The 25,960-nt window shown below is 36.6% G+C and overlaps 2 protein-coding genes across 11 annotated transcripts; one reads left to right on the forward strand and one right to left on the reverse strand.

The window, feature by feature from the left end:
- Positions 1 to 16: 16 nt before the first annotated feature.
- LOC120009035 (protein NLP4-like) lies at positions 17 to 6,653 on the forward strand. Its single transcript, XM_038859475.1, has 5 exons — positions 17 to 998; positions 1,745 to 2,758; positions 3,715 to 3,762; positions 3,852 to 4,812; positions 4,906 to 6,653. Exons 2-5 carry the CDS (start codon positions 2,309 to 2,311, stop codon positions 5,793 to 5,795), a joined length of 2,349 nt encoding a protein of 782 aa, XP_038715403.1. The 5' UTR covers positions 17 to 998; positions 1,745 to 2,308; the 3' UTR covers positions 5,796 to 6,653.
- Positions 6,499 to 25,960, reverse strand: LOC120009033 (NPC intracellular cholesterol transporter 1). 10 transcript variants are annotated; one of them, XM_038859466.1, is made up of 39 exons: positions 25,736 to 25,957; positions 24,871 to 24,923; positions 24,485 to 24,584; positions 24,195 to 24,302; positions 23,246 to 23,362; positions 22,568 to 22,718; positions 21,755 to 22,002; positions 21,418 to 21,606; positions 21,123 to 21,196; positions 20,926 to 21,043; positions 19,733 to 19,816; positions 19,297 to 19,392; positions 19,034 to 19,135; positions 18,489 to 18,557; positions 17,385 to 17,480; positions 17,199 to 17,306; positions 16,624 to 16,737; positions 16,182 to 16,265; positions 15,953 to 16,081; positions 14,673 to 14,931; positions 14,399 to 14,542; positions 14,236 to 14,282; positions 13,732 to 13,815; positions 13,548 to 13,616; positions 13,395 to 13,471; positions 12,854 to 12,923; positions 11,307 to 11,456; positions 10,522 to 10,590; positions 10,122 to 10,266; positions 9,907 to 9,971; positions 9,323 to 9,388; positions 8,837 to 8,930; positions 8,686 to 8,722; positions 8,476 to 8,533; positions 8,240 to 8,350; positions 7,655 to 7,722; positions 7,172 to 7,238; positions 7,017 to 7,085; positions 6,499 to 6,765 (listed from the first exon to the last, which is right to left on the reverse strand). In XM_038859466.1, the coding sequence occupies exons 1-39, from the start codon at positions 25,802 to 25,804 to the stop codon at positions 6,685 to 6,687; spliced, it is 3,939 nt and encodes a 1,312-aa protein (XP_038715394.1). In that variant the 5' UTR covers positions 25,805 to 25,957; the 3' UTR covers positions 6,499 to 6,684. The 10 variants fall into 10 exon arrangements, with proteins under 10 accessions (XP_038715394.1, XP_038715393.1, XP_038715398.1 ...); XM_038859469.1 differs by having other exon boundaries at positions 6,500 to 6,765; positions 14,673 to 14,871; positions 25,736 to 25,955; XM_038859465.1 differs by having other exon boundaries at positions 14,673 to 14,871; positions 17,199 to 17,480; positions 24,485 to 24,578; positions 25,736 to 25,958.

Genomic DNA, 25,960 nt, shown 5'->3' on the forward strand with positions numbered 1-25,960 from the left:
CCGTTACCCAACCGACATGAGATTCCTAAGACTTATGATTAAATAAGTAACTATTTAAGGTCCTTTTTTTTATTATATAGAAACTATTTAAGGTCTTAACCCTCAAAACCAAAATATTCACAAAATCTCAGGTCTCCGATTCTTTTGAAGCTGAGATTACTTGCCGTATATGTCAAAGCATGTGGCCTCCCATGAACAAAACTATCAGCTCATGTGTTCCAAATTCTGTGGCAAGCCTGGAAAGTATTATTTTCAGAACCTTCAACTAAATTTGGCATCAATCAAGCACATTTTGGGTGCCTCAGATGGACCAGATTGCTGAATTCAAATTGTATGTCATTCCACCGAGACTACTACTCTTGTGGCCACGCACTTAGTTTAAATCAACTTACCATATCGTAAGATTGAGAGTTACTGTGTGCAAAAAAGAAAAGCATACTCTATATCATTAAATCAATATCCAATTAATTAAGGTGCTCAAAATATGTACTTACCGTGAATCCAGCTTGAGATCCAGTTGGTATTTTTTGTGGGTGAGAGCTAAAATCCATTTGACAGTTTCAACTCCGGTACACAGAGACAAAAGGCCGAGTATTCCCCCCACTCTGCAGTCTGAACAGTCGTCCTGCACCGGTAGCTTTCTCTAACTTTTTATTTTTAAATTTGATGAATAAAACTAAAAGAGAGATAGATATAGAGACAGAGAGACAGAGAGGAGGGAGAGGCAGAGGGTCGTAAAGAAGCATCTAAAGAATGCAAGTGCCCCATACGAACCCCTTCAATGTTTGGACCTTTTTACCACTTTGAAGAAATCGGATTCCACTCTCAATAATGTAAATTTTTTATTGTTTAATTATTATTGTAGTTTACGTCGGAAGAAGAATCCTCTTGTGATCAAATTTATTTTGAACTACCTGAAGAAAGAGACTGAGTCATAGATGGTTACGTATGTGAAAGAAGGTTGTTTCTTGTGGAGGTGATTTCATGGATGATGAGAGGTATTAAAAGGGCTTTCGCTAGATCTTTTGTCTGTATTTGGTTTTGTCGATTGCTTCATGTCATGTTACTGATGATTTGGGTCTATTTGAAACTAGTGATATTATTATTTCTACACATTTCAGGTATTTCTTATCATCTCTAATCTCTCCATTTTTTTTTTCCGTGTTTGATCAATTTGGGTTGTAAACTTTATTAGTTCTGGGATTATGGCTAATGGGTTCATTCGCCTTTTCTGTTGGGTTACTTACATGTGTTGATGAAAGTGTTCCAATGGATTCCGTTGGTAGAACTGGAATCTTAAAATCAGAAGTGAGAAAAGGCATCTTCGACTATTTGTAGACAGTCTGTGGAAAGTGGTTGCTTTAAAAATATTTTTTCTTCTTTGATGTGGATTTAATGTTACTTTGGGAGTTATGGTGGTTCTTGAATTGGGGTATTATTTTTTAATTGGCCATGGTGTTAGCTGTTGATGTTTATATTGTTGTTTCTACTACCTTATTGCTATTTGGATGTGGAAATGAGAAAGAGAAATCTACAGCTTAACATCATATACAGTCATGGTTCTTTATCTTCTTGTTAAGCTTACAGTCAATCTGAGTGTTTCTTTTGAAGGTTTCTGGGACTGGTATTTTTATCCATATGTTCTTTCTTCTTCTTTTTTCCTCCAAGATTGTTCTCAATCTGGGATTTGATAATTAGGACAGATAGGATTTACTATTTACGACTTGGCTTCTGTTTCTGGTAGGTATTGTCTTGTTTAAAGTAGATCACAATTGGAAGTATATGATCTCTGCAAACCGAGCAGAATAGAGTCTTTTTGGTTGGATTTCGAGGAAAGATAGATATGGATGACGGTGTACTTTGTCCTGGTACCATGTTGGGTGCTCAATTTGATTCTGATATGGACTTTGACTACATGGATGAACTACTGTTAGAAGGATGCTGGTTGGAGACAACAGGTGGATCTGACTTCCTTCTTCCTAGCCCCTCCAATGATGCTGCCTTCTTTGATACTTCATTTGTATGGCCTGGTTTAGAGGCTAACACTTGTGATCTAAGCTCAAGCCCATCCCATAAGAGAAATGAAGAAGGAAGGCAAAAATCATCATTGCTTGGGAATTTTCCTATGAACGAACCGCAAGACGGTTGTCCTAATTCTCAATCGCTTGGACAAAACGTGGTTAATCCTACTGTTACTGAATGCTATAGCCAGTCATGAAATACAGTTGGTGGTTCTGAGCTATGCAGAAGGTGGTGGATTGGACCAAAACCAAATCCAGGTCGTGGATTTTCTGTAACAGAGAGATTGATGGAGGCGATTGGTTGTATAAAAGACTTGACGAGAGACAAGGATGTTCTTGTACAGATATGGGTTCCTGTGAACCAAGGAGGGAGACGTGTTTTAACTACCCATGACCAACCTTTCTCACTTGATCCAAGCTCTCGCAGGCTGGTGAATTATCGAGACATTTCTATACAGTATCAGTTTTCAGCTGAGAAAAATTCCAGTGATGTTGTTGGATTGCCTGGTCGTGTATTCTTGGGAAAGATTCCAGAATGGACTCCTGATGTTCAGCTCTTTAGAAGTGATGAATATGCACGAGTTCGTCATGCTCAAGAGTACGATGTTCATGGAAGTCTTGCTGTGCCTGTCTTTGAACAAGGTAGTACTGCTTGCTTGGGTGTTCTTGAGGTTGTAACAACTTCCCAGAAGACCAAGTATCATCCTGAGATTGAAAGCGTCTGTAAAGCACTTGAGGTTTGTTTCCTCTTCTTGTTTTGAGAGGTTTTCTTATAAATTGGTGGATTATTCTGTGTTTTTCAATTCAGCACAATGAGGTGTTAACTGGTCCCACTGCAAATAGTTCCACTTCTGTTTTGATCATTGATAAAACTTTTTAATAGGTGAAATGCACGTTTAACCGTATAATGCTTGGCATAATTTACAATCCAGATTATTTAACTGTAGAGTGTTTTTTCCATGATTTCATTCTTCCGAAATCAAATAAATATTAGAAGTTCTGGTTATTTATTAGAGCTTCTTACTTGCGTTATTTCCACAAACTTGCACGCAATGGTTTCATGATCTCTGGATTAAAATAAAATGCTTCTGCGAAGTAAAATCTAAATTTAATATCTGGATGTGCAGTTTATATACCCTCTCATGAAATGGGATTGGAATTTCTTAGAATCTTTGAATTATAGAGAACTTTAATTCATGCAAGAAAGTGGCTTTGAGACTTGAGATGATTAAAATTGAGGCATGCATGGCAACCAAACCATACTATTGTTAAGCGTCGCCCTTCTACAATTTATAGCTAATCTATATGTAGATTCCTGTTTGAGCTACACTACATCAAGGAGTTAAGGCACCTCTGTGCATGGGTTTTATTCTTATTTGATTTGGGAAAGACGAGAGTTTCCATGAATATGAGGGGTGGACTGCTTAAATTGACTTTTAGCTGTACTGCATCGGCACTTTTTCATTTTTCAGATTGCTTATAATTTCACAGAATACAGTAAGAAAATTGATTCTGATGTCATCTTCCGACTACTCTTTTCTTGTTTCTACTTGCATCATTTTCTAGTTTTTTGTTTTCTGAAGTCTGAACGCTTCTAGCTTCTGTTTCTCCTTGGTTACATTATGTAAACATTGTGTTTTTCCTTATATGGGCAGTTAAGCTTTCTGATTGGATATATCTTGTTCTCTTGCAGGCTGTTGATCTTAGGAGTTCCGAAGTTCCAAGCGTCCAGAATGTCATGGTAGTTGAGCTATTGAGGGAAAAGAAGATTAGTTTATTTTAAATCCCAATTTTCTTCTTCGAGTTCATTGGTGGAAATCTCTTTTTCAGGAAAGTGACAAGTCCTACCAAGTTGCACTGCCAGAGATTCTGAAGCTTTTGAAATCTGCATGTGATACGCATAGATTACCTTTAGCTCAAACTTGGGTCTCATGCATCCAACAAGGGAAAACAGGATGCCGGCATTCTGATGAAAACTACTTCCAGTGTGTTTCCATCATTGATCATGCCAGTTATGTTGCTGATCCAAACTTCAAGGCCTTTCACGAGGCTTGCTCTGAGCATCACTTGTTAAAAGGTCAAGGTGTTGCTGGTCAAGCATTCTTGACTAACGAACCTTGCTTCTCAAGCGATGTAGCTTCTTTTGCAAAAACCGAGTACCCTCTTTCTCACCATGCAAGGATGTTTGAGCTACGGGCAGCTGCTGCAATACGTCTTCGTAGCATCTACACTAGTAAAACTAACTTTGTCCTAGAGTTCTTTCTCCCTGTGAATTGTCGGGAACCTGAAGAACAGCGCAAGATGCTTCATTCACTGTCCACCATTGTACAATGGGCTTCCCAGAGCTTACGAGTTGTATCAGATAAAGAACTACAGGAAGAAATTGAGCTGCCAGTTATTGAAGAAGTACTCCGTTCGGATGATGGGGAGAAGATGTTGAATCTCAAACACTCTCTTTCAGAAATGTTTCCTCCAGAAAATTTGTCCCGGAAGGGCTCTCTTACTGAGGTCCAACAAAACAGTACAGTTGTCTCATTATCTCAGGATGGAAAAGAAAAGGGCATGATAGAAGAAAAACCCTCAGATCGCAGGCATGGTCTAAGAGATTCTAACCTAAATGGAAGTGTTGAGTATGGTGGAGATTCTACTTTTGGTGAGCGTAGCTTCTCAAGTGAATGTATGGATAAAGCAGAAGGCAGAAAACATACTAAGGCTGAGACAACAATCACCTTGCAAGTTCTTCGGCAATATTTTGCTGGTAGTCTAAAAGACGCTGCAAAGAGTCTTGGTGGTAAGCATTATTGTAATTGAGCTATGATTCGTCTGATATTAGGCTATTGATTGCTTTTTATTTTGACGTATATTTTCCATTTTGTTGTTTCAGTTTGCCCCACAACCTTAAAACGGATATATAGGCAACATGGGATAAACCGTTGGCCCTCAAGAAAACTCAAGAAGGTTGATCAATCGTTGAAGAAAATCCAACTTGTAATTGACTCTGTTCAAGGTGCCTCTGGTGCTTTTCACATTGGTTCATTCTATACAAACTTCCCTGAGTTTGCTTCTTCAAAGCAATTGGAAACCAACACCCTTTCAACTGAAAAGCCAATCGATGATCCAACACCATCAAGCTTGATGCCCAAGGGAGGTGTCTTCAGCTCGCAAACCACTGCAACAAAGTCTCCTTCCTCCTCATGTGGTCAGAGCTCCTGTTCCAGCCACTCTCGTTCTAGTGGGACAAGCCAACATCCTTCTGCAAGTATCAATGCTGGTAATGAGGAGCCAATGGCTGGAGAAAACTCTGGTGATGCTGTCCTAAAGAGGGTCAGAAGCAATGCAGAGCTGCTTGCCTCAAGTAAAAAAGAGCTGCAGCAACTAAGCAGATCCCAGAGCCATAAATCTCTCAAGGAGCAAGTTGCTATGGGGAGTTTTCCACTGTCCGCCAAGAATGTTGACCAGGTATTACAACAGATGAATTCTCAAGAAGTGAAAGTCTCATATGGAAATGAGAAAATCCGGTTCGGGATGCCTAATAATTGGGGACTTGCAGATTTATTGCCAGAAATCACACGAAGGTTTAGTATAGATGACATAAGCAGGTTTGATCTTAAGTATTTTGATGATGACTCTGAGTGGGTGTTATTGACATGTGATGCTGATTTGGAGGAGTGCATGGATGTATGTCAATCGTCACAGAGCCACCCAATCAAACTTTCCCTTCAAGTTTCTCATCATTTCCTGGAAAAATCTGTGGTTAACTCTGGCCCTTCATGATCGTAAGTTGCTCTTAGGTCATTTGCAATGATATCAAGGTCTTCATATTAGAAGCTGATACATGGTGACTTGGTTAGCATATATATTCCTGATTACTGTAAATAGAGACTCATGTACAAATGGTTTGGAATAGCAGAAGGTTTCAGCTGGAACGCAGCCTGCATACCTTGCTCGATGTTTAGGGCAAGTACTAGGCGAAAAGGGTATTGGCAGTGATCAATTTGGGTTTCAAGTTTCCACGTGACGTGTAGTAGGCCATAGACTTTAAAAAGTGTTCTAGGCCAAATTAGCGTATTGCATCTGAAATGATTATCGAAGCTTGTGAAGTGTTTCAACAGAAGACGTTGAACCATGTTTGTACCTCCAGGCAGAATAAAACGATGCAAGGAAAAGCTTCATCATCCTCCTTAATGGAGAAGGGTGGCCTAACTGCAGCTATGTTTCTTTCTTTTTTTTTTTTTTTTTGTATTTAGATGTATACTGTGATCTTAAATCAGAAAGAAACAGTCGTCTTTTCGTTCAACTTCTATCATGGATGTTGATTGTGTCTACGATCTGGAAAATTTTATTGGTGATTTTCAGGTAAGTGGGAGTGAGGGTTCGAATTTGGGTATCACACAATTCAAATATATACCTTTTTCATCTGAAGGGTTGGCAAAAATCGGCTTCTCACTACTAACAAGGAACAAAGAAAAACATGACAATGTCACAACTGATGTTTTGGTGTCCTCTTCATTTCCGTGAAACATCGAGTTATTTACATGTTGGAAACCACTCAAGTGTCCAATTGCATCTGATGTTATGTGGTTCTAGGCATTTCTACCCAAAAAAGAAAAAGAAAGAAAAAGAAAAGAAAGACAGTGTTCCTAAATAAAAGTCTGCTGCTTATCTACGAGGAAACTGATGGCCGATCTTCTTGCTCCTCGACCAGTATACCTCTTGAGGGTGGACCAAAAATGCTCAATACCACCTGCAAAAGCAAAAACCTTTAAATGTTACAGACATGAGTTTGATCGCTCAATAGAAAGGCTTGCAGTGAGAAACGAGATTCCAGATGTGGTTTCCAACTACCAAACTCTATAACTTACAGGTAGATTCAATTTATACTCTGAAAAAACCATTTAAATACCATCCGTGATCAATCTTGATAAATAGAAAAAAAATAATGTATGCTATTTGAGTACAACAGGAATACATTATAAGGGAGCTCATTCGACTTACAGGTAGGAATACAAGCCCGTGTAAGAAACCAAGGAGGACCAATGCCAAGTACATTTGAAAGTAATAAACCTGCGCCATGTAAAAGGGGGGAAATTTTAAATATGGTGAAGAATATTGTCAAGGGTCAATAATAACTGAGTTTTAGGAATAGAGACCACAAAAACTTCACTCCTCGAGAAGCAAAGAACAATAACCCCAACTAGCTTTGTTAGTGTGATTCCACTGCAGAGTACATCAAATGTCAACAACATATTTCCAGGAACTTTAAAGAGGAAAGGAAAACAGGTTAGCTTTAATGAGAAAACATAACCATACATCAGAACTCAAAAGAGAACACGGGTGTTCAGTTGAAGTAGTTCAATACCATCACTTTGTATGATACATTTTCAAGTACAAACACCAAAGTACTCTTCTTTCTTTTTCATGCAAACAAAGGCTGATTTCATATAAACTTGGGTTCAGCAAATGTTAGATTGACTGTATAAAGCAATGTATGAACTCATTTCTTTTGTTTGCTCCAAAGATATAGGACATGAGAAATAAAAGTAGCCATTTATAAGAGCTCACAACAAATGTGATGTCATCAAGTACAGAAAAAAAAACATATTAGATTTCAGCGCCAAAAGAAGAAAATGCACCTGAAAACAGAAGCCCCCATAGTACCCAAAGCTTCCTTCATTCGCTGATCTTTATCCCCACTGCTTACCTGTAAAAGAAATGTGTAAGAAGATCCTTGTTGGAGCATCAACATGATACTAACAAAGACTCTGATTATCACAAAGAGATAAGATTTCAAGAATCACAATGAACAAAGATTCAGATATCATGTATCCCACATACTTTTTTCTAGATAAATTATGGAGTTTGTATTCTTAATTTTTGAGGGAGGGGGAACTGAATCATGAGGAAAAAAGATAAATTATGGAGCTTGTAACGAGTTGGACACCACTAGGTCACAAACTCCTTCATATCCCAGCATAATAACACTTAAATGGCTCAGTTAAAGAAATCATGAGGAAAAAAGATAGACAAACATAGATAGTATAATAATGTTCTTGACTAATATATTGCCAACAAAATGGATTCTAACCAAGGACATTGTCAAATTTGTAGAATTAGAGTAATATTAATATGTATGAGGTTATAGCTCACGATGCATTCCATCCAAAAGAAATTAATTGTAGATGACTTGAGAGAAAATGGAAACTGATAATTTTACTTACGGAGAAAGTATGTGTTATGTGCACGCAGAACTCAACAGCAATGCCAACCGCCATAACCAGGTTAACAACAGAGACAGCATTTAGTTGTATTTCCAGAATTGCCATAACACCCTGTGGAGTTTCTTCTCATAAGCAGATGGCGAAAGCGAATAGATGGCAACACAAAATGTTATGACATATATTAGACTCTAGAATTATACGAGTCCCATGGATGATAATCAGGAAAGAAACAGTACCATGAGATCCACAACGATCATTACCAACACCAACAAAATGATTGCTGAACTCCATAAACTACATTCAGTAAAAGCAAAGATGTGGCAAATTATTATATAGTTCAGTGTGAAAGTGACAAAAAAAATCAAAGCCCTACTGCTGCTGCTACTAGGATGCCAAAGCGCACGAATACCCATGGCATTATTTAATAAAAAGGTTAGCAAACAAACCTGCATGTGATGACTAAACAAACAACAAATACAGCACCTGCCATATAACAAGGTATCCAGTCAATGGAATAAAGGCATCTGAAGAGTATATCAAAAAGAAAATGAGTTCATACATCAGTTTATTGATGTTTATTTCTCCAGAATTACTAACCAATGGCGATAGAAAGGTTGATCAAAGCAGTCCTCCATATATCAAGATATTGCTCAAAAAACAAATAGAAGACTGAATATGGGAAGATATCAATCTGCATCAGGGGAAAAACTGTCAGTTTTAGTCACAGCTATACCAGTTACAGCCAGCGACCATTTTTTTCTACTGGAAAACAAAATGAGGCTCCGAAAAATCGCTGAGATATATTCATGCATGACTGAGAAATTGAAGGTTTTTAATTACTGAAAGTGGTGTAGTAAGAGCTTAGAGCTACGATAATTTTAAAGAACAATCAGCAGCCCCGTATATGGACGAAGACAATATCGATTAACAGAATCTAGTTTAATTTCAGAAATCTTTCAAAGGGCAGTAGTACCTGTCAACTTTTTTTTTTTTTTACTTTCATTTTCGTTAGTGTTATTATGATGATCATGGAGAAGCATTGAACTTGTACTGTGCATTCAACGAGTAAAATTAAAATATTACCTTCAAAGCAGCAGACATCCTTGCGCTAAACTCTCGAGCAGCCCTCAATGAACTTATATAGTCAATCTATCATGAAAATTTTGTTTTATAAATCATGGTAGTACTCACAATCACAAAACAGTATGTTAGAGTGTAAAAGGCCCACATTGATAAGTTTGAGTAAATTGATAGGCTTATAAGTGATTCCCTCTCCTCTCTAATAGGTCCTTTTAAGGGCCACTTGTGAACCAATTTTAACATGGTATCTGAGCCATGAAATTGGCCCTCTACCTTCCCCAATTGTTGTTGCCCCGGCCCCCTAGTGTGGACCTTTGTGTGTGAGTAGTCCCTACTATTGGGGGGCCTTGTTTGTTGTGCACGTGTTGTGCCTCCCATTGTTAGGGATTGTTGAGCCCACAAGTGAGGGTGAATGAGTGTAAAAGTCCCACATTGATAAGTTTTGAGTAAAATTGATAGGCTTATAAGTGATTCCCTCTCCTCTCTCTAATAGGTCCTTTAGAGAGAGTGCGGGTCACCTATGAGCCAAATTTAACATAGTATATTATAAAGACGTCAACTCTAATCTCAAAATATGATGGTCTTACCTGCTTGTTCAGGGGTGTGTGATAAGTACGGAAGGACGATGCTTGAATAACACCACTTTCATAGCCTGATAGCACATAAGATAAAAGTTAAAACCAAATTCAATCAACAACCCATAAATGGATTGAGCCACTAACATTCCCCTGCATTCACCTATGAACATTCTTAAGCATCAAATGGAAAGCAACCATAAAACAACAAGAATAGTCACACAAACCTTTCAGCTCCACACTGCTGGTATAAGCACCATGGCCACCTTTCGCACAATCAGAAGAAGGAAGTGCGTTGAGAAACCATGGAAGCTTCTCCCTAAATTGTGCTGTAGATGGGCGATCATTATTCAAATCTGAGTGACGAAAGCACTGAAGAATAAATTGTGGACATTAGACCCAATCAAACAAGAAATGTTAATGCCTCCTCAAAGGACCCACAAAAGAACAGCAAAAAAAAACTATCGTGCACAAGTCTCACACAGGAGCAAGGTCGGGGACAAGCAGGATGTGCACAAACATTACCCTCACATAATATGTGGTCCCCACAAAAGCACAGTAATCATAAAAAATTTATCAGAAAACAAAAACAAGTCAAAGATCACCAATATAGGGTATGAGATTTACCGTGGTACAATCCTTGCATACGCCACCACCCAGGCCACAAGAACCACTATCAGAAGAACAGCATGGAGGCTAAGGAGGAAAAATGGTTACAATAACTTTAGCAAATTCAGTGGCATTGTTTATATGAGAAAAAAAAATTGGAATAACAATATTTGGGGGGGCGGGCGGGAGTATAAGGGCAACAAAGAACAACATCCACAAATGACACATCAAGGTTACCTTTAAGGCCTTAAAATCGACCAAGTTTTAACACAGTTAAGCATCAAATCAGATTCTCATGAAATGCTACCAGTTTCATGTACAAAGATGGTGGGTTGCATTGCTGTAACAAACTGAATAACGAAAAAAATCATAGACAAATACATGATTTCATTATATCTATTCATTGTGATATCAATAAACATAACGCCTTTGTGAATGATTTCTGTATGTTGCGTTCTCCAGAGGTTTTGCCGTGAAGGAAATGAATAACAATGCAAACAGTATAGACTTCGTTTATTAATGTACAAACAGCATAAGACAATAGTAGAGTCAGCCATCTACATGATATATGTGCATATATAAATCTATCTGACCAAAAGAAGAGCCATCTTGATGATATTATTTGCCTGGGGGAAATCAGGAAATGTGATCATAGACTAACCATTATAAGGGGGAAAAGGGACTTAAAGATAACTAGCACATCATATTAAACAGCCAGCTAAGAAAAATAGAATGGGCTAGATCTAATATTTTCAGGATGATTGCAGTAGGATAAAAATTTCTAAGAATATTTGGATCAGGACCTGATCATCAGGGGGACAGTAACTCGCATTTGTGAACTTCCGACAGCAACCAAATGCTTCTGGAGATATCCAAACTAAGAAGTCATCCAGCCAAGAAGCTGCAGGCTTTGCAATGTGGCTAGATTCAGGTTCCTGAGATGCTCTAGCAATCTACAGAAACAAGAAGACAAAGAACTTGCATGTTAGAAAATACAGAATTGCATCATCTGGGAAACCAGTAGGTATAAGCATTAACATTCAATTGACCACTGAAGCAGAAGAGTTGATGTTACCATCAAGCTTGGCAGCCTTCACTTCAATGCCCTTACTTTGGCATCGGATTTGCGTGACATGAATATACACAGAATTATATTGAGAATTTAGAAGCAAGTTAGACAAGCTTATGAGCCCTATGGTTCATCTCCACATATCTAAGGGCTGATCAATTGTCTCCTCATACATCTTAATGAAGCAAATATCACTATTTTATAGTGGTTATTTAGATATTATTAATTATAAGCAGTAATATTAATAATTCCCCCTGTATGGCATACCAATAATGTAGAAGACAAACAAATCCATGTTTTGGTTATAAAAAATTAGAACTCTATCCTACAAAGAGTGCACTTGTTTAAAAAAGCAAAGAGTCCAAGGAGAAACAATAAAGACTTCGCGCTGCTGCTTCTTTTTTTGTTATCTTGCCGCACTTCATGTGTATAGATTGAAGTTTCAATACTAGGCAAATCAAAGATTTTTAAATAAATAAACAAGGCATGGCACCCACAGAAAAACCACAAGAATCTGGGAGCAACAAAATTAATGTGTCCACTTTGAGTTCAGGTTAGTTTTACGGACATAAAAGGAAAGAAGGATGTAGTGCATGGAGTTGAAATTGATACGTTTGTGTAGGAGGAGAGCCTAAAAAGAGAAGAGGGAGACCAAGAAGACAAGGATGGAAGTGATGGAAAAAGACATTGACTCTATAGGATTAGGCAAGAATGTACCTTGAATTCATGTAGACAACCCCTGCACTGTTTAGGACAAAAGTTTTATTTCAAATGACTAAGTCAGACAAGAGGACCTGAGGACACCTTCTGTCAGGATGAAGGGAATATAATGTCATAAAGATTTTGACATATTAGAAAAGACTTATTAGAAAAGTGTAGTACTAATTTAGTTTTTATCCGAAATGACTTATTAGAAAAGTTAAGTTTTACCATGTCAAGATACATTTTAAATCGCCAGTTGAGGCACAGCCAAATACTAATAGGTTTACCATTTAAAAGAAAAGGGAAAAAAATGCATATGGTGAGTTTCCTTTCAAAAGGGAAAGGAGAACATAAACTAAATAGTAAACCAACACAGGTAAACCACAGGATCAAATAATCAAAACAGTCATAGAACATGAACCATGTGTTGCATTGTATTAAAAGGATGAAAGTGCATCAGGCGAAAGTTTAAGCAGTGAAGAAAAATGACTCATGGAGAGCCATCTTACATGAAAAGAGATTCATTAAAACAATATCTCAGACCTTTATCAAAAAAAAATTAAGGATAAAAGGTCTTGCCTCATTTAAAAGAGAATTCGCATCACATTGGCTAATGGAGCACAACTGGTTTGTATGCCTTGATTCTGAGCTGCAGAGTATATCACTATTAGTTTGGTGTACAACTTACAGAAAGATTAAGACAGAATTTTAGGCCATATGCAGTATATGCCGCAAGAAATAACTGAATGCTACGGGAGGAAAAAAAATCTTTTGCTACCGATATAATGATGGCATTCACCAACTCAAGGTGATTCAGATATTATAGAATAGTCAAATTAAAAGATGTTTAAAAACTGCAGCAAGCAAGAAAGCAATGGTTTTCTGATATTTAATGTCAGATATCTTGGACCTAACTTGAAATTGTGTAAAATTTTTGTTAGTAGGGACATTTTTCATTTTTGTCTTCTTTCTTACAAGTACAGATATGTTGATATGAGCCTTAACATTTGAAATTATGCATGCACATAATCTTATGTGCTAATGAGCTCCAAGCACAGCAGGATAGCAATGACCAATATCAAAGTAGAGTAAGAAGGAAGATTGAGGAACCCTCACTTACCTATAATTGTAGCTCTTCACAACAAAATACAGCGGTGGACCAATTTTGAGATACTTTGAAATATCATCAAAATACCCCTGGAAGAATTAGAATTCCGGAGTCAGCACATTGCCCCATATAGAGTAGCACAAAATGGTATCAGAAAAATTGGACCTGAAGATACGAATCTCGTGGCAAAACAATCTGCTGTTCCAGACCAGGTTCAACCCTCGTAGATAATGCCTACAAGAGTCGGAGAATGAGAAAGTAACATGAGAACATTTGAGAGGCACAGACAGGTTAAGGACAATAATGGCATTAAGGTAAATAGATAAATAGAAAGCCCAGAGAAACTCACAATGCTAGCAAATGCAAATGCAACAAATAAGAAAATAACTAATATTTTGACTCCCCAAAGACTGAGTATGGGTGCATGGACCTCCTGAAGTCAAAATGCAATAAAACAGGATTAGAAATTGGTAAGAGAACAAATCACTGTAACAGAAATAAATCCAAATTGCCCCTAAACTTTTATTTCAGCTCAAATATGAATAAAACATGAAAAGCACAATAACAATGAATAACCAGTGACTAGGAAGAAAAGCCAACAACAGCGGTTAACACCAAAGTGACAAAAAAGGACCAAACAGCTAATTTTACTGTTGGTAATTTTTTCCTTCTTTGCACTGGGGGAGGGGTGCAGGAGAATGACCCTGCACATGGTACTGGCTATGTCCTACATCTAGGAAACAATGTATGTAATCATCCGTCTGAATGAGAAAACAGAAGCCAAAAAGATTATTAGAGCTAGCCTTCAAACATATGGAATTCATGAGAACTCTTTAAGAAACAAGGTCCATACCTTCATGTATCGAGCCAACAGTCCAGGTCGTCTCCCACCACCAATTCCTAAGCTTCCATAAGACATTCCAATCAATTTTCATATAAAATTCTACTCTTGCAGCATTAGAACTGTGTGAAGCAGGAAAATAAACGCAATTGCCAAAAGATAATCTCTAGAGTACCATTATCAGAATCAGCATATGATGAAGAAACTTTCAGACATGGAAAACAATCTACCCTCTTATCCTCGGCACGCAGAAAGTCAAAGACAATCAAAGAAACGAAAGCAGTGACTTGCAGAAGGAAGTCCAACAGAACAGCCAGTGCTGCAAAGGAATGCGTAGTAGATGTTTGTAAATGACCCTTACCCAGAATATTCTAAGAAGTTGGTTAAAGCAAAATTATACAAAACTAATTTCACTGACATATGGCAAAATGAAGTTACATCTAACCAACCTGCAAACATTGAGAATACACGGCAAGCTGGCATAGGGATGAAGCTTCCAACTGCAAATGCCAAAACCTCACATAGACTAGCAAGTGTTATGGATGGTCCAACTTCTACAAGAGCATTGCTTATTTGTACTTCCAATGGCAAATCCATAGGTTGGCGCTTAACAGCATGCACCAATATGCACATGTTATCCACCCCAACCTGATTTGACAAACAAATTAGAAGAGCATGCACCAATATGCACAGGTTATCCACCCCAACCTGATTTGACAAACAAATTTGGGAAGCATATGCAATAGCATAATTTCCCAATCCAGGATTATAATTTTCAAAGTTGTTTCCTTTAAGCAATGACACAGTATTTAAATTGAAGCTACATCAAATTTAAAGACTGAGAGCAAGGTCCCAATTTAACGAGTCAAGACCAGAAAGATCGTCACCATTTCAAATCACTTCCCCATAACCATGTCAACATAGCTCAGCTTGCACCAGTCCTGCCTCTTCTCTAACTGAGCCAACTGTTTGAGGGCAGAAAAGTTGGTGGGAAGGCCCCCTAGTCCTTACTTTTCTAAAATAAGTGAACTACTTCAGTTTATTTAATAAATGAATCTGTGCAACTCAACTAAGACAAAGAATTATCACAGAAAAAAGATTAAAAATATCGTATTTACTAGGACTCAACTTCACAAATTGAAACTTGATTAGACTTTAATCCAAAAGACTACCATATTGGTTTAAGTTACCACCCATTTTTCTGAAACCCAAGATTCACCCTTTGCACACTCGACTTGGGATCAACACATACCATATCATGACGTGTGACTCAAATCCTATTGCATATTCAGCATCTAGGGTGTGATAATAAACTTATATGGGATAGCTGCCAGCACAATCATTTTCCTTTGTCCAGTTGATATAAGATTTATAACACTGTAAATATTTTTTTTAATGGGACATTCGTAAATTAATAACACCACCATCAATATAAAAACAGTAAATGCAGTATGATTAACTATGACAATGATGGGAAATACAAATTGCATTCTGTTCCCAAAAAATTTCGGTAAGTAACAAATTGTGTAACAAAATTGAAATGTCAATAGAACAAAAATAAAGCTCGGCTGAAGGATATATTTGAGTGCTAAAAAGCTCAAAAAAATGAAGAAGTAAAAGAAGAAGAAGAAGAAAGAAAGCATATATTGACTTTTGGCCTGGAACATAATATTTACAGATTTAACTGGAGCAAACAAGATGTAGAAGACACTAAAGGGTTTAAACTTACAGCAAGGACTAGAAATGGAATAACTTCCATGATGATTAATGTAGACTTCACCCCAATGGCACTGAAAAATCCAACTGAGCCGAGAACAGATAGCATGACTAGCACAACTCCAGAAAGACCAAGTAACACCTGGAATCAATTAGATTGTTTTACACGAAGAAAATGCACAGAAATGAGAATCATCCTGGAACAAGTAATAGGACGGTCAAAATCTTAGATAAGATGGTACCTTAGATGAAACGTAAAAGGAAGATAAGCGTGGTGAATCACCCAAAGTCAGGGATATGTAAGCAAACATCACAAGATAGCTTATCTGGAATGAAATGATGTTCAAACGTTAAATATGTGGCAGAAGAAATTTCAATCACCATAAAATGCAGATACAGTAAAAAAAAAAAAGTAAACTCCTCTCGTCCACAAGGCTCCCGCAGTGGACAGGGTCGGAGACAAGCATGATGTACGCAGACCTTACTTCCCATATAATATGTGGAGAAACTGTTTCCAAGAATTGAACATGTGATCTTATCGTAAAACACAGATTTTTAAACATAATTGTTGAATAATGATTGATCCATAAAGCTCAGTGGTCAAAAGTTATATTGATTTTTACATAAAAATAGACTGAGCGGTATTGTTATAAAGGAAAAGGTTGTAAATTAACAACTACTCACCAATATTGTTACGACATCTGCAGTACTTTCTCTCTTTAGCTCTTCCTCAACAGAGCTTTCGGAGGAAAAGGAAACAGTTAAATTATTAGACTGCACCATTGGCAATATCTCATCCTGCCACATAAAAGTACGTAAGCTACAGGTACGAACAAAATCAAAGCATGGAAAAGATGTTGTCACTAGAGCATTAGGAATGTTGAATGCCCAATTTGGGTAAGCTATATCCGTCCCATAGTTTTATCATTATTATCAAGGAAGGATCCGTAATTAGTATTAGGACTAACGGAGGAGTTACAAACCCGATCCTATTTGTTATAGTGATATATGAACTCACACGACATATACAAGGTGAGCGCATTATTTGCGGATGATATAGTTTTAGTGGATAGGACAATAATGGGAGTTAACTCATAACTCGAGATATGGAGGCCGGCCCTAGAGAACTTTCAAATATTAAGCACATCACAACAACATTGTATAAGATTCCATCAAAGTTCTCTATGAAGAAGCACATAAGAACATGAATTGAACAACATCATTTTTCTTAGAATTGAGACTAAGTAGAGAAAACAAACCTTGATTAACTGAACAAAGGCCTTCTCCCATGCCACTGCCTTACGAGTTTCATTCGCTTCCCTATCGATTGCATTGCTTACCGGATAAGTTATTACAAATGCAGATGCCTGTGCAGTAATATCATTTAATGATCGTATGCAATGATCCAACCGTTTTTGCAACTTCCAAGCAATAAAAATATTTACCTCCGAATAATTGTTCCCAGAAAAACCTCCCAGCGCAGTGCTTGGGTCAAGAGGTGCTTTGAATGCACTCAAACATGAGTCTGCAGAGCTATAGTGCTGAAATAACAAATAGTACATAAATGCCAAGTTCCACCAAAAAATAAGAAACTATAGAATCAATTGACGAAGATAAGAGGACATGCGGCATGAAAGAGACCTCAGAGTGAAGTTATAAATATTTTTCAATTCAAATTGAAAAGGTGAGAAAATATGGAAAACAAAAGAACAATAAAGCATACTTAAAATTGGTAACAATGTCCAGATCAGATACTTATCCAATGCAGAGAAGGCAAGCACGGAAAACTTTGATGCCTAACCATTCTCAAACTCATACATTGCATCGTGCAATTTTACAAAAAGGTTAGTGTTATGGGCCATATGGCCAGACACTCATTACATCGCCCACAACATCAATTAACATTTTTGAAAGGCTTGTCTTTGAGTAGAATTTAAGAGTTCAGCTAACATTGTTTGAGATAAAAGGCTTTGATGATGAAAATCAGATCGTTATATTGCAGACCATCAGATTCTATCAAACAGGTTTGAATGCATGCCTATCCCATATCAAGTATACCATTTTTTATTTGACCATCTTATTGCAGTATCAGTTCTCCTCTATATACACCGAATAATATCAATAATTTGAATGATCAGATCACAAACAGCACAGTTAATTTTCAATTTGAATACAGCATGGAATTCCGGTGCTTAATCTTTACCTAGCTAATATATCACTATTCAATTTACCAAATGGTATATTACTACAGGACACTCTTTGCATAGACTGCAGCATAAATTAACATTTTTATGCAACTATTTATGGGTCAAAATGGAACATCCATAATGTCAATCCTATAAATTATCTCAATACATAAAATAAAATACAAAATAAAACGTTCTATCTCAATTGCATCACCTCTGGCATCCACAAAAGTAAAAAAGTACATAAAGCATCCATATGGTTAGATAAATTAAATAAATTGCACCCCAAATGCTAACTTCTTTACAATGGATACTTGCTCTCATGCTTTCAACAAAATGGAGATGGAGATTATGAAAATTTACCTCAAAACAATACTTCACATGGTCAATGCCCCCATTATCATCATAGTTTTGAGGATCCATCTTAAAATACTATCAGCAGAAAAAGAATTAAGGGACAGCATGTCAGTCCCCAATAACCATCAGCATAGACATCATATAGAGCATTACCGAGGTGACGAGGAGTAAAAACATAACCAAGTGAAAATGGGTTGAGAAATGGAAAAAATGTCAGTCAATCACTCAATCTATGACAGAAAATATTTTAACAACTTGAGAATATATTAAAGGGGTAAAATGAAATGTTAAAAGGATACCAAAATTTTATCGTCCCTTTACACTATTCAAACCATATTTCTTACAGGACCTAACAATGCCTTAGAGGATATACAGGGGGACTGTAACAAGATGAACTATAAAGCTTAAGTATTGGTTACCATGTGATAAATTAGTGACAACTTACAATTTGCCTTTAGAAAGAGGGACCATCTACAAGGGATGCTGTTTCTGGTCAAACGAGAAAATTTAAAATAAATATGCAGATGTACAAAATAAAGGTAAGAAACCACCTGTAGAACACTCTGGGTTGCACAATCCTGGCCTAGTGGCTTCATGCAAATATCATTTAGAGATATCATCGTGCCAGAATAATTAGCACGAATTCCATCAACCTGTGTAAAGTATTATTAATGAACAGTTGTATAAAAAATCAATTGTTTTATTATAAGAAAATATAATCAGTGAATGAATTGAAGAGCAATCAGTAGAATTATATTACTTTTTTCCAATATATCAAAGTTGCATTTAAAATATTGCATGACAGAATACATGCCTTCTTCTGTATTTCAAATAGTAACTTAATGTTGCTTTCCGACACAATACTTGGAAGTTTGCCTTGCACAGCATCTGAGTTAGTTGATAAAATTAGCTGCACAAAGATTAAATTAATTAATTTCTTCCAAAAATTAAATAAGATTCTTCCAAAGGGGGAAACTGCCAACAGCAAATTGAAGCAGGAAGAAATTCAACGTGCATGTGACTTTGACAAAAATATGGGCATAAACTTTGACAAAAATACTACCATTTTCAAATCAGTCTGAGGACTGGGAACAAAGAGGCAAAAGAAATAAAAGAAAAAAGATAAAATCAGAGTTGAAGATAGAAAGACAAAACATGTACAAAGAAGAGGCTGTTCAATTGATAAAGTAAGATTGGGGGGGGGGAGAGAGGGAGAGAGAGAGAGAGAGAGAGGACAAACAAAGAAGAACCTGTTCAATTCTGTAGAAGGGGGCTAGATGCTGGTCAAAAAAATGTTTCTCTTCAGCAGCTTTGCTCCCAGGCCCTACCCATAGCTGAAACAGTACAACTATTAGCCTTTGACAGAAACATAAGGCTAATTACATTAACAAAAAGATGTATTAAGAAAAAAGAAGTGTGTACATATATATACGCACACACTTAATATTCAGCACTCCAAAGGCTTCCCACAAATAACAATAGCACTCTGATATGTATTAATATTGGGGCATAAAAGGAAATTACAATGCACGTTCTCATGAAACTATTTTTCGATACCCATTGGTCCCAAATTCCTATTTTGGACTCCCGCAATCATATTTTGAATTATTTTTGGTGAACTCCTCTGCTTTCTGCAAATAAACATCCTTGGTCCTGATGCAGAAATCCTCATTAGAAGAAGATTTCCTTTAAATTACATCTTGTAGGAATCCTTATTAGAAGAGGATTTTCTTTAAATTACAATTTGAAGGAATCCTTATTAGAAAAGGATTTTCTTTAAACTACGTTCTTTTAAAGAGTCAAGGAATCCTTTGTGGAGAAGGTTTCCCTTTGGGTCCTTTGTTCAAGTCATTACGTTTGTCTTGGTCAATCAAGTTTAGGAATCCTAATGCTTCCTTAAACCAATGGTTAACCTCTATTTAAAGGCTTGCCTTGGGAAAAAAGAGAGTTTTATGCAAAATTGCAATAGGAGGATTCCTTACCCGTTAAGTGAGAGACTGATACACAACCGGTAAAAGTCTAAGAGTCTGGTGAGCCTATTCGACCCTACCTGAGAGATTCAAGACAGTACCATTTCTAAATTAAGGGAACAACCACGGTTCTTGTTCGCTGGTTGTTCTATTTCAGCTTTAAAACATAGGGATTGGGAAATTTCTGTCCTAGGATTCTTAATTTGGGGGTTAGAGTTTCTATTCGCTCAATCCTAAGCAAAATTTACGTAAGTAGTTTTAAAAACTATACCAGGTCCTAGTATGAGGATTTTCATTAAAAGTGGCAATGAACAAACTTCAATAAGATCTGTACTAGAATTAAGCTATTAATTCAATCATACATCTGTTATATTAATTATCATCAGTCCAACAGAGTGTTCATGAAGGTTATAGCAAGCAGAAGAGTCAAACATCCTTCCTATAAGATAGAACTTCCAGGTTCCATGTCATACCTTCTCAGGTCGTGTCTCAACCTTGAAACGAATTAGACCTAAGCAAAGTAGAAGAACTGCAGTCACCGACAAACTTAATACAAGAATAGGATTTCTAGCAACCCAAGTTCCATATCTCCTGCACGTAAATTCGTAAACTACAACATCAAAAGACCATTCTATTTAACAAATGTATGAACTTTTGAATAGGCAATGACCTGTAAAACTTTGACATATATACTTGCACAACTGAAAGTTGAACCCGGTTCTTAATTTGAGGAGCATCTTCCATCTGATAGTTGTTTATTCAAAATGGTAGAAGAACAGAAAATTAGACATGAGAACATTAGCACGAACAACTACCTTAGTGTAAAAAAAGTATCAGAATAAATAAGTAGTTACTAATCCAAAAAAAGGAACAAAGAAACTAATTAGACCAAGCTCATGACTGAAAAAGCTACATTGAAGCAAAAATGGCTCTGAAGATAAAGTTCACTAGTAAACTATACGCACCTGCATAGGAAGGTTCTCATCCTTTTGCCCAATAGCAGAATGAAATTTACTACCGTCATTGACACTCAACATTGGATTCATTCTTGAAGTTTGGCTCTTTTCTCTTTGCCGATGAAAAAATCCCCATCCCAAAAACACAGATGCCAATATGATATAAAGGATTGCCAAAGCAAAGTCAATGCATTTGGCCTACACATTTTTCAATGCAAAACAAATTAGCAAAACAAATACGGAACCCAGAGATATACAACTTACAAATTTATATTCATAATACATGTATCAAAGACCAACAAAAAACACAATTTCCAAATCTTAAGTAGTCTTGATAATGTTTCACCTTAAGAGATCCAATCCTCACTGTACATGAGCGCCCTTTGTGGGTAGTAGCAGGGGCCATACTAGTACACATAGATGATGATGGGCAATCACCACAAGAACAACCCAGTGAAGTATCACCACATGAATATGTGGTAACATTCATAGGTTTCATTCCCGATGACTCAGGAACAGCTGGCAGGAAATTAATGGCATATGGTGAACCAGGTAAATTAGGGTCTGCTCGTCTACCAATAAAGGCAAACCACTCTGCAAAAGACAACCACAACGTAGAACTACAAATTAGAGGAACATATATAAATGGGGCAATAATTTAGAACCACAAAGGGCAATCTCCTTCACTCCCTTGTCACCGAAGGATGAAAAGAACACATTTTGAAAGAGCCATCAAAAACAAAGAAGTATGATGCGGCAAACTGTCATTCAATTTTATCTCATTACTATCCAAATCACTTTGCAGGGAGCCAAAAAACCTTAATATATGGATTGAGTAGTCAACAATGACCTTCAACTTTTTGTCATGTAGAAGCAATGCCAGCACCCTAATCAATTTTCCCGTAAGTCCATAAAATCCTTCATTATGCTCTGTGTGTGTGTGTGTGTATTTGTCATGTTGTAGTGTACTGTATAATTCTTAATGAAAAAGCAATAACTGGCTTTTTGCCCCTTCTCTTTTGAGACTTAGGGCTACATAATTTTGTCTACCTATTTTCCCTTTCCCCCCTTTTGGCTCTACATCTGTTTATGTTATCGTTTGTGTAAAATCAATAGATGAGGGGGGGGGGATCTAACAATTTTTAAATTAGCCACTAACCTTTGAAATTTTCAGCACCAGCACCAATGAAGTTTAAAGCTCTAGTATTCATTGTACCAAACTTTACATCTTTGCAAGAGTCGTATAACCCTTCACCAAAAGCATCAGTTATGTAAAAATCAATCCCATTGACGGTCAAATTGCTATTAACCTGAAACAAGGACAAGATGCTTTTAAACTAAACTCTTTAACATAAGCACTCACATATCTGTCTCCAATATGGTTGACACAACCAAAAATAGATGAAAGCTACTACTTAAAAACACATATTGTTGGTGGCAATTCCACTTTTTGTCTCACAAGTCAAGTAATTCATCTGAACCACAATGGAACAGAAGGGTAATTCAAACTATGTTTTATTTTATGGGATATCTTGCACAGCGAAAATATCAGAGACCATAAGCAATGTACACTGGTTGCTGTAGTAATTTCAGTAAATTTGCACTGGTTGCTCTAGAAATTCAGTAATTTTATAAAATTGCTTCTTAAAAATTTTAGACGCTGACTCATATTTCAAATGAAAGAAAGTATCTTTCTCAAGTTGTATTTACTTCAAATTGAAAGAACAATTTATTTCTTCTTTATGATGTGAGGGCTTATTTTCAGGGTGCAGAACCATACAACACCAAGGATAGTTCTCTTGAGATACGACCTTAAATTATGGTTGAGAACATTAACCTTAGAAACAGAAGTCACATTGATGAACAAACTCTGATTCGGAGAGCACGAAAGCTCGCAAAACAAATTCAAGAAGTTCCTCAAGCATGCTGGGCAGCCAACTAGAAAAGGAATTGCCTACAAAAAGCATATACATTAAAATATAATATACATACAGGAAATGAAGATCTCTGTACATTAAAACATAATTTGTATGGCAGCACAGAAAGTTGTAGAAAAAAAATAGAGACAAGCAAACCCAAAGTTGATGGGCTCTAAATTAGACAGTGCTTATGAATTCCAACCAATACTCAAATATTTAAATGTAATAAATAACAACTAATACATAACTTGTTTATTAAAAAAACAACTTGTATATGACTTCCCATTCAATAAAACCTAAAATTTGAGCCACCTTAGATTACAATAGGAAGAGAGAATAAAGACTAATAAATGGAGGGGAATTCAGACAAAAACAAGCATCAAAAAAGTAAGAAGGTTTTAGTGTGCGACATTTACAAGCTAAAACATCTAGTTCATACTGACAGAAACATTGAAGTTTCTACAAAATGGCATTTTGATTTCCCACCATATCTTATCTACCTTGCCAAACTATTTGCGACAAAAGTTTCGAGATGATGCATATCCAGCAATCTAAGTACAAGGGAAAGAATCTAGGTCTTTAAGTGATTGGAAAAGCAACATAGCACAGTATCACTACATTATCATAGTTTCCAGAAATATTGAATTATTGAATGTCAAAACAACAGGCAGCACCATACAGGACAAGTTATTATAAATTATAAAATATTTTCCCAAGACAAAAGTAATGAGGTGAGAATTTCGAAACTGCAAATTGATATCAATGCACTGTATTGTACAACTAGAAGAAACTTCAGCCTTACCTTAAGTTAGGAAATTACCATGAATTAGGAGTCGCAAATTATCAAGTATTCCAAAAATATCTCACCTGCTGGACTTGTGACCGTAATGTGTTAAATTGAGCTTCTGTACAACAAACGTTTCCGGTGATTGTTGGGCACAAACTTTGGATCTTTGATGAAAGCAAATCATCTGGCTGAGAAAGAAAAAAAAAAAAAACATAATTATGGAGAGCTAAAAACACGAAGAAACTTCAAACACAGATATGCATCTATCCTACCATGAAACAGGAAAAATAATAATCACATCCACATAATGCACAGTTTTCAATGATCAAATGAAGTCCATGCGGCAAGAATTTATAGTCATGACATATACCTTAATGGAGGGGGAACCATAAGGGCAGTTTAATACTTTTCCATCACTTCGCGCGCCACAAATGTCATGCATTGCACAGTATCCTTCATTATGTCTTACGCTAGTCAACAGGGAAAAAAAAACTCTCAATACTTATTTTGACCAAGAAAGCCTAACTTTATTTTGGAAAGCGATTGTAGAATGAGAACAACTAAAGAATCATCTGGATTAAGTACATTCCTTTTTCTTTCTTTTTTTTTTCTTTTTTGAACGAATATGAAGTCTCATGCTTAAATCAAAGTTTTGAAAGGGACGTACTTCTGAGGTTTTCACCTACATTCTAAAAAGAGAAGATAAACAAAACTGTACTGAAAATAAGTTTTTGATACTACTCCAAAGAGCCTCACCTGGACACGGCCGTGGTCTTCTGTGCATGGACTGAAGTTACGCTAAATAAGAGCTGCCAAAAAAATAAGATAAATAAAAATCGGGAAATCAGCAAAATCAAAGAGTAATTTATTCCATCAACTCCTAAATCACATATTTATACGAAAAAAAAAATCAGTTAATTAAGCAGAATGTCCCATGTCAAATTGTGGTTTAAGTTCATGATATTATTCTCTCAAAAAAAATTAGGCAGAAAAAAGAAAAAGAAACTCTCTTGTCAGGCTCCAGTTAAGAAACAGAGCAAAAAAACACAAAGCATGTGCAATTCATATTCACTCTCTGGTTCTTTCAAATCACTGAAAGTTCTTGTCAGGCTTCAGTTAAGAAACATGGCAAAAATAAACACACACAAAGCATATGCAATTCATATTCACCGTCTGCATAAAGAAATAAATGCAGTTGGACGCTTCATTATCCTCTCTCGTTCCTTCAAATTTTAATTGTTGTTGAGAATTCACAAAATCACTCCATCCTGTTCTTGTCAAGCGGTTTCTTTCGTTTACTCAAGAATCAAAACAAACAACCATAAGTGGTTGCCTCTGTTTCCTAAAAGTTCAAACAAGCAACCAAAACTCATAAACGGAAAGAAAAGTAAGGAAGAACAAAGAAAAGGACATGAAGAAAAAATACGTAATGCATCTCGCTTGCTCTTTCAAAATTATTTCAAATTCATCGTTACGCTACAATACGAAAGTACCACATCTTATTTTCTCGCAATTTCCTCCGTGTTCTCAAGAATCAAACAACCAAAAGCAACGTTATAGAAAGAGAAACAAACCAAAATATAGACAAGGGAGTGACAAAAGAATCGATTTTTAGCCTTGCCTGTAATGTCATGACAGACACAAGAAACCCTAAGCGAAACCTCATTGTTCTCCGGAGGAGCAACTCCATTCCAGGGGATGAACACGAGCTCCGTGTGTTATGTGTGAGAGAGCCGTTACGCGGTTATGATGACAGATCCTAACAGTATTTATAGCTACTCAGTAACTTCACTACTGACAGAGTGAGAGCCTCTCTTGAGATTAGGAAAGTTCACGCTATTGGAGG

This window comes from Tripterygium wilfordii, chromosome 11 (assembly GCF_013401445.1).
Source record: "Tripterygium wilfordii isolate XIE 37 chromosome 11, ASM1340144v1, whole genome shotgun sequence".
NCBI classification, from domain to species: domain Eukaryota; kingdom Viridiplantae; phylum Streptophyta; class Magnoliopsida; order Celastrales; family Celastraceae; genus Tripterygium; species Tripterygium wilfordii.

Coding starts and splice junctions, on each gene's coding strand:
- LOC120009035 (XM_038859475.1), top strand. CDS start 2,309: ATGGAGGCGATTGGTTGTATAAAAGACTTGACGAGAGACAAGGATGTT. Junction 3,763..3,851: donor CAAGCGTCCAGAATGTCATG/GTAGTTGAGCTA, acceptor TCTCTTTTTCAG/GAAAGTGACAAGTCCTACCA. Junction 4,813..4,905: donor CGCTGCAAAGAGTCTTGGTG/GTAAGCATTATT, acceptor TTGTTGTTTCAG/TTTGCCCCACAACCTTAAAA.
- LOC120009033 (XM_038859464.1), bottom strand. CDS start 25,804: ATGGAGTTGCTCCTCCGGAGAACAATGAGGTTTCGCTTAGGGTTTCTT. Junction 24,303..24,484: donor ATGGTTCCCCCTCCATTAAG/GTATATGTCATG, acceptor TTTCTTTCTCAG/CCAGATGATTTGCTTTCATC. Junction 22,003..22,567: donor TGGTGCTGAAAATTTCAAAG/GTTAGTGGCTAA, acceptor TGTCTTTTGCAG/AGTGGTTTGCCTTTATTGGT.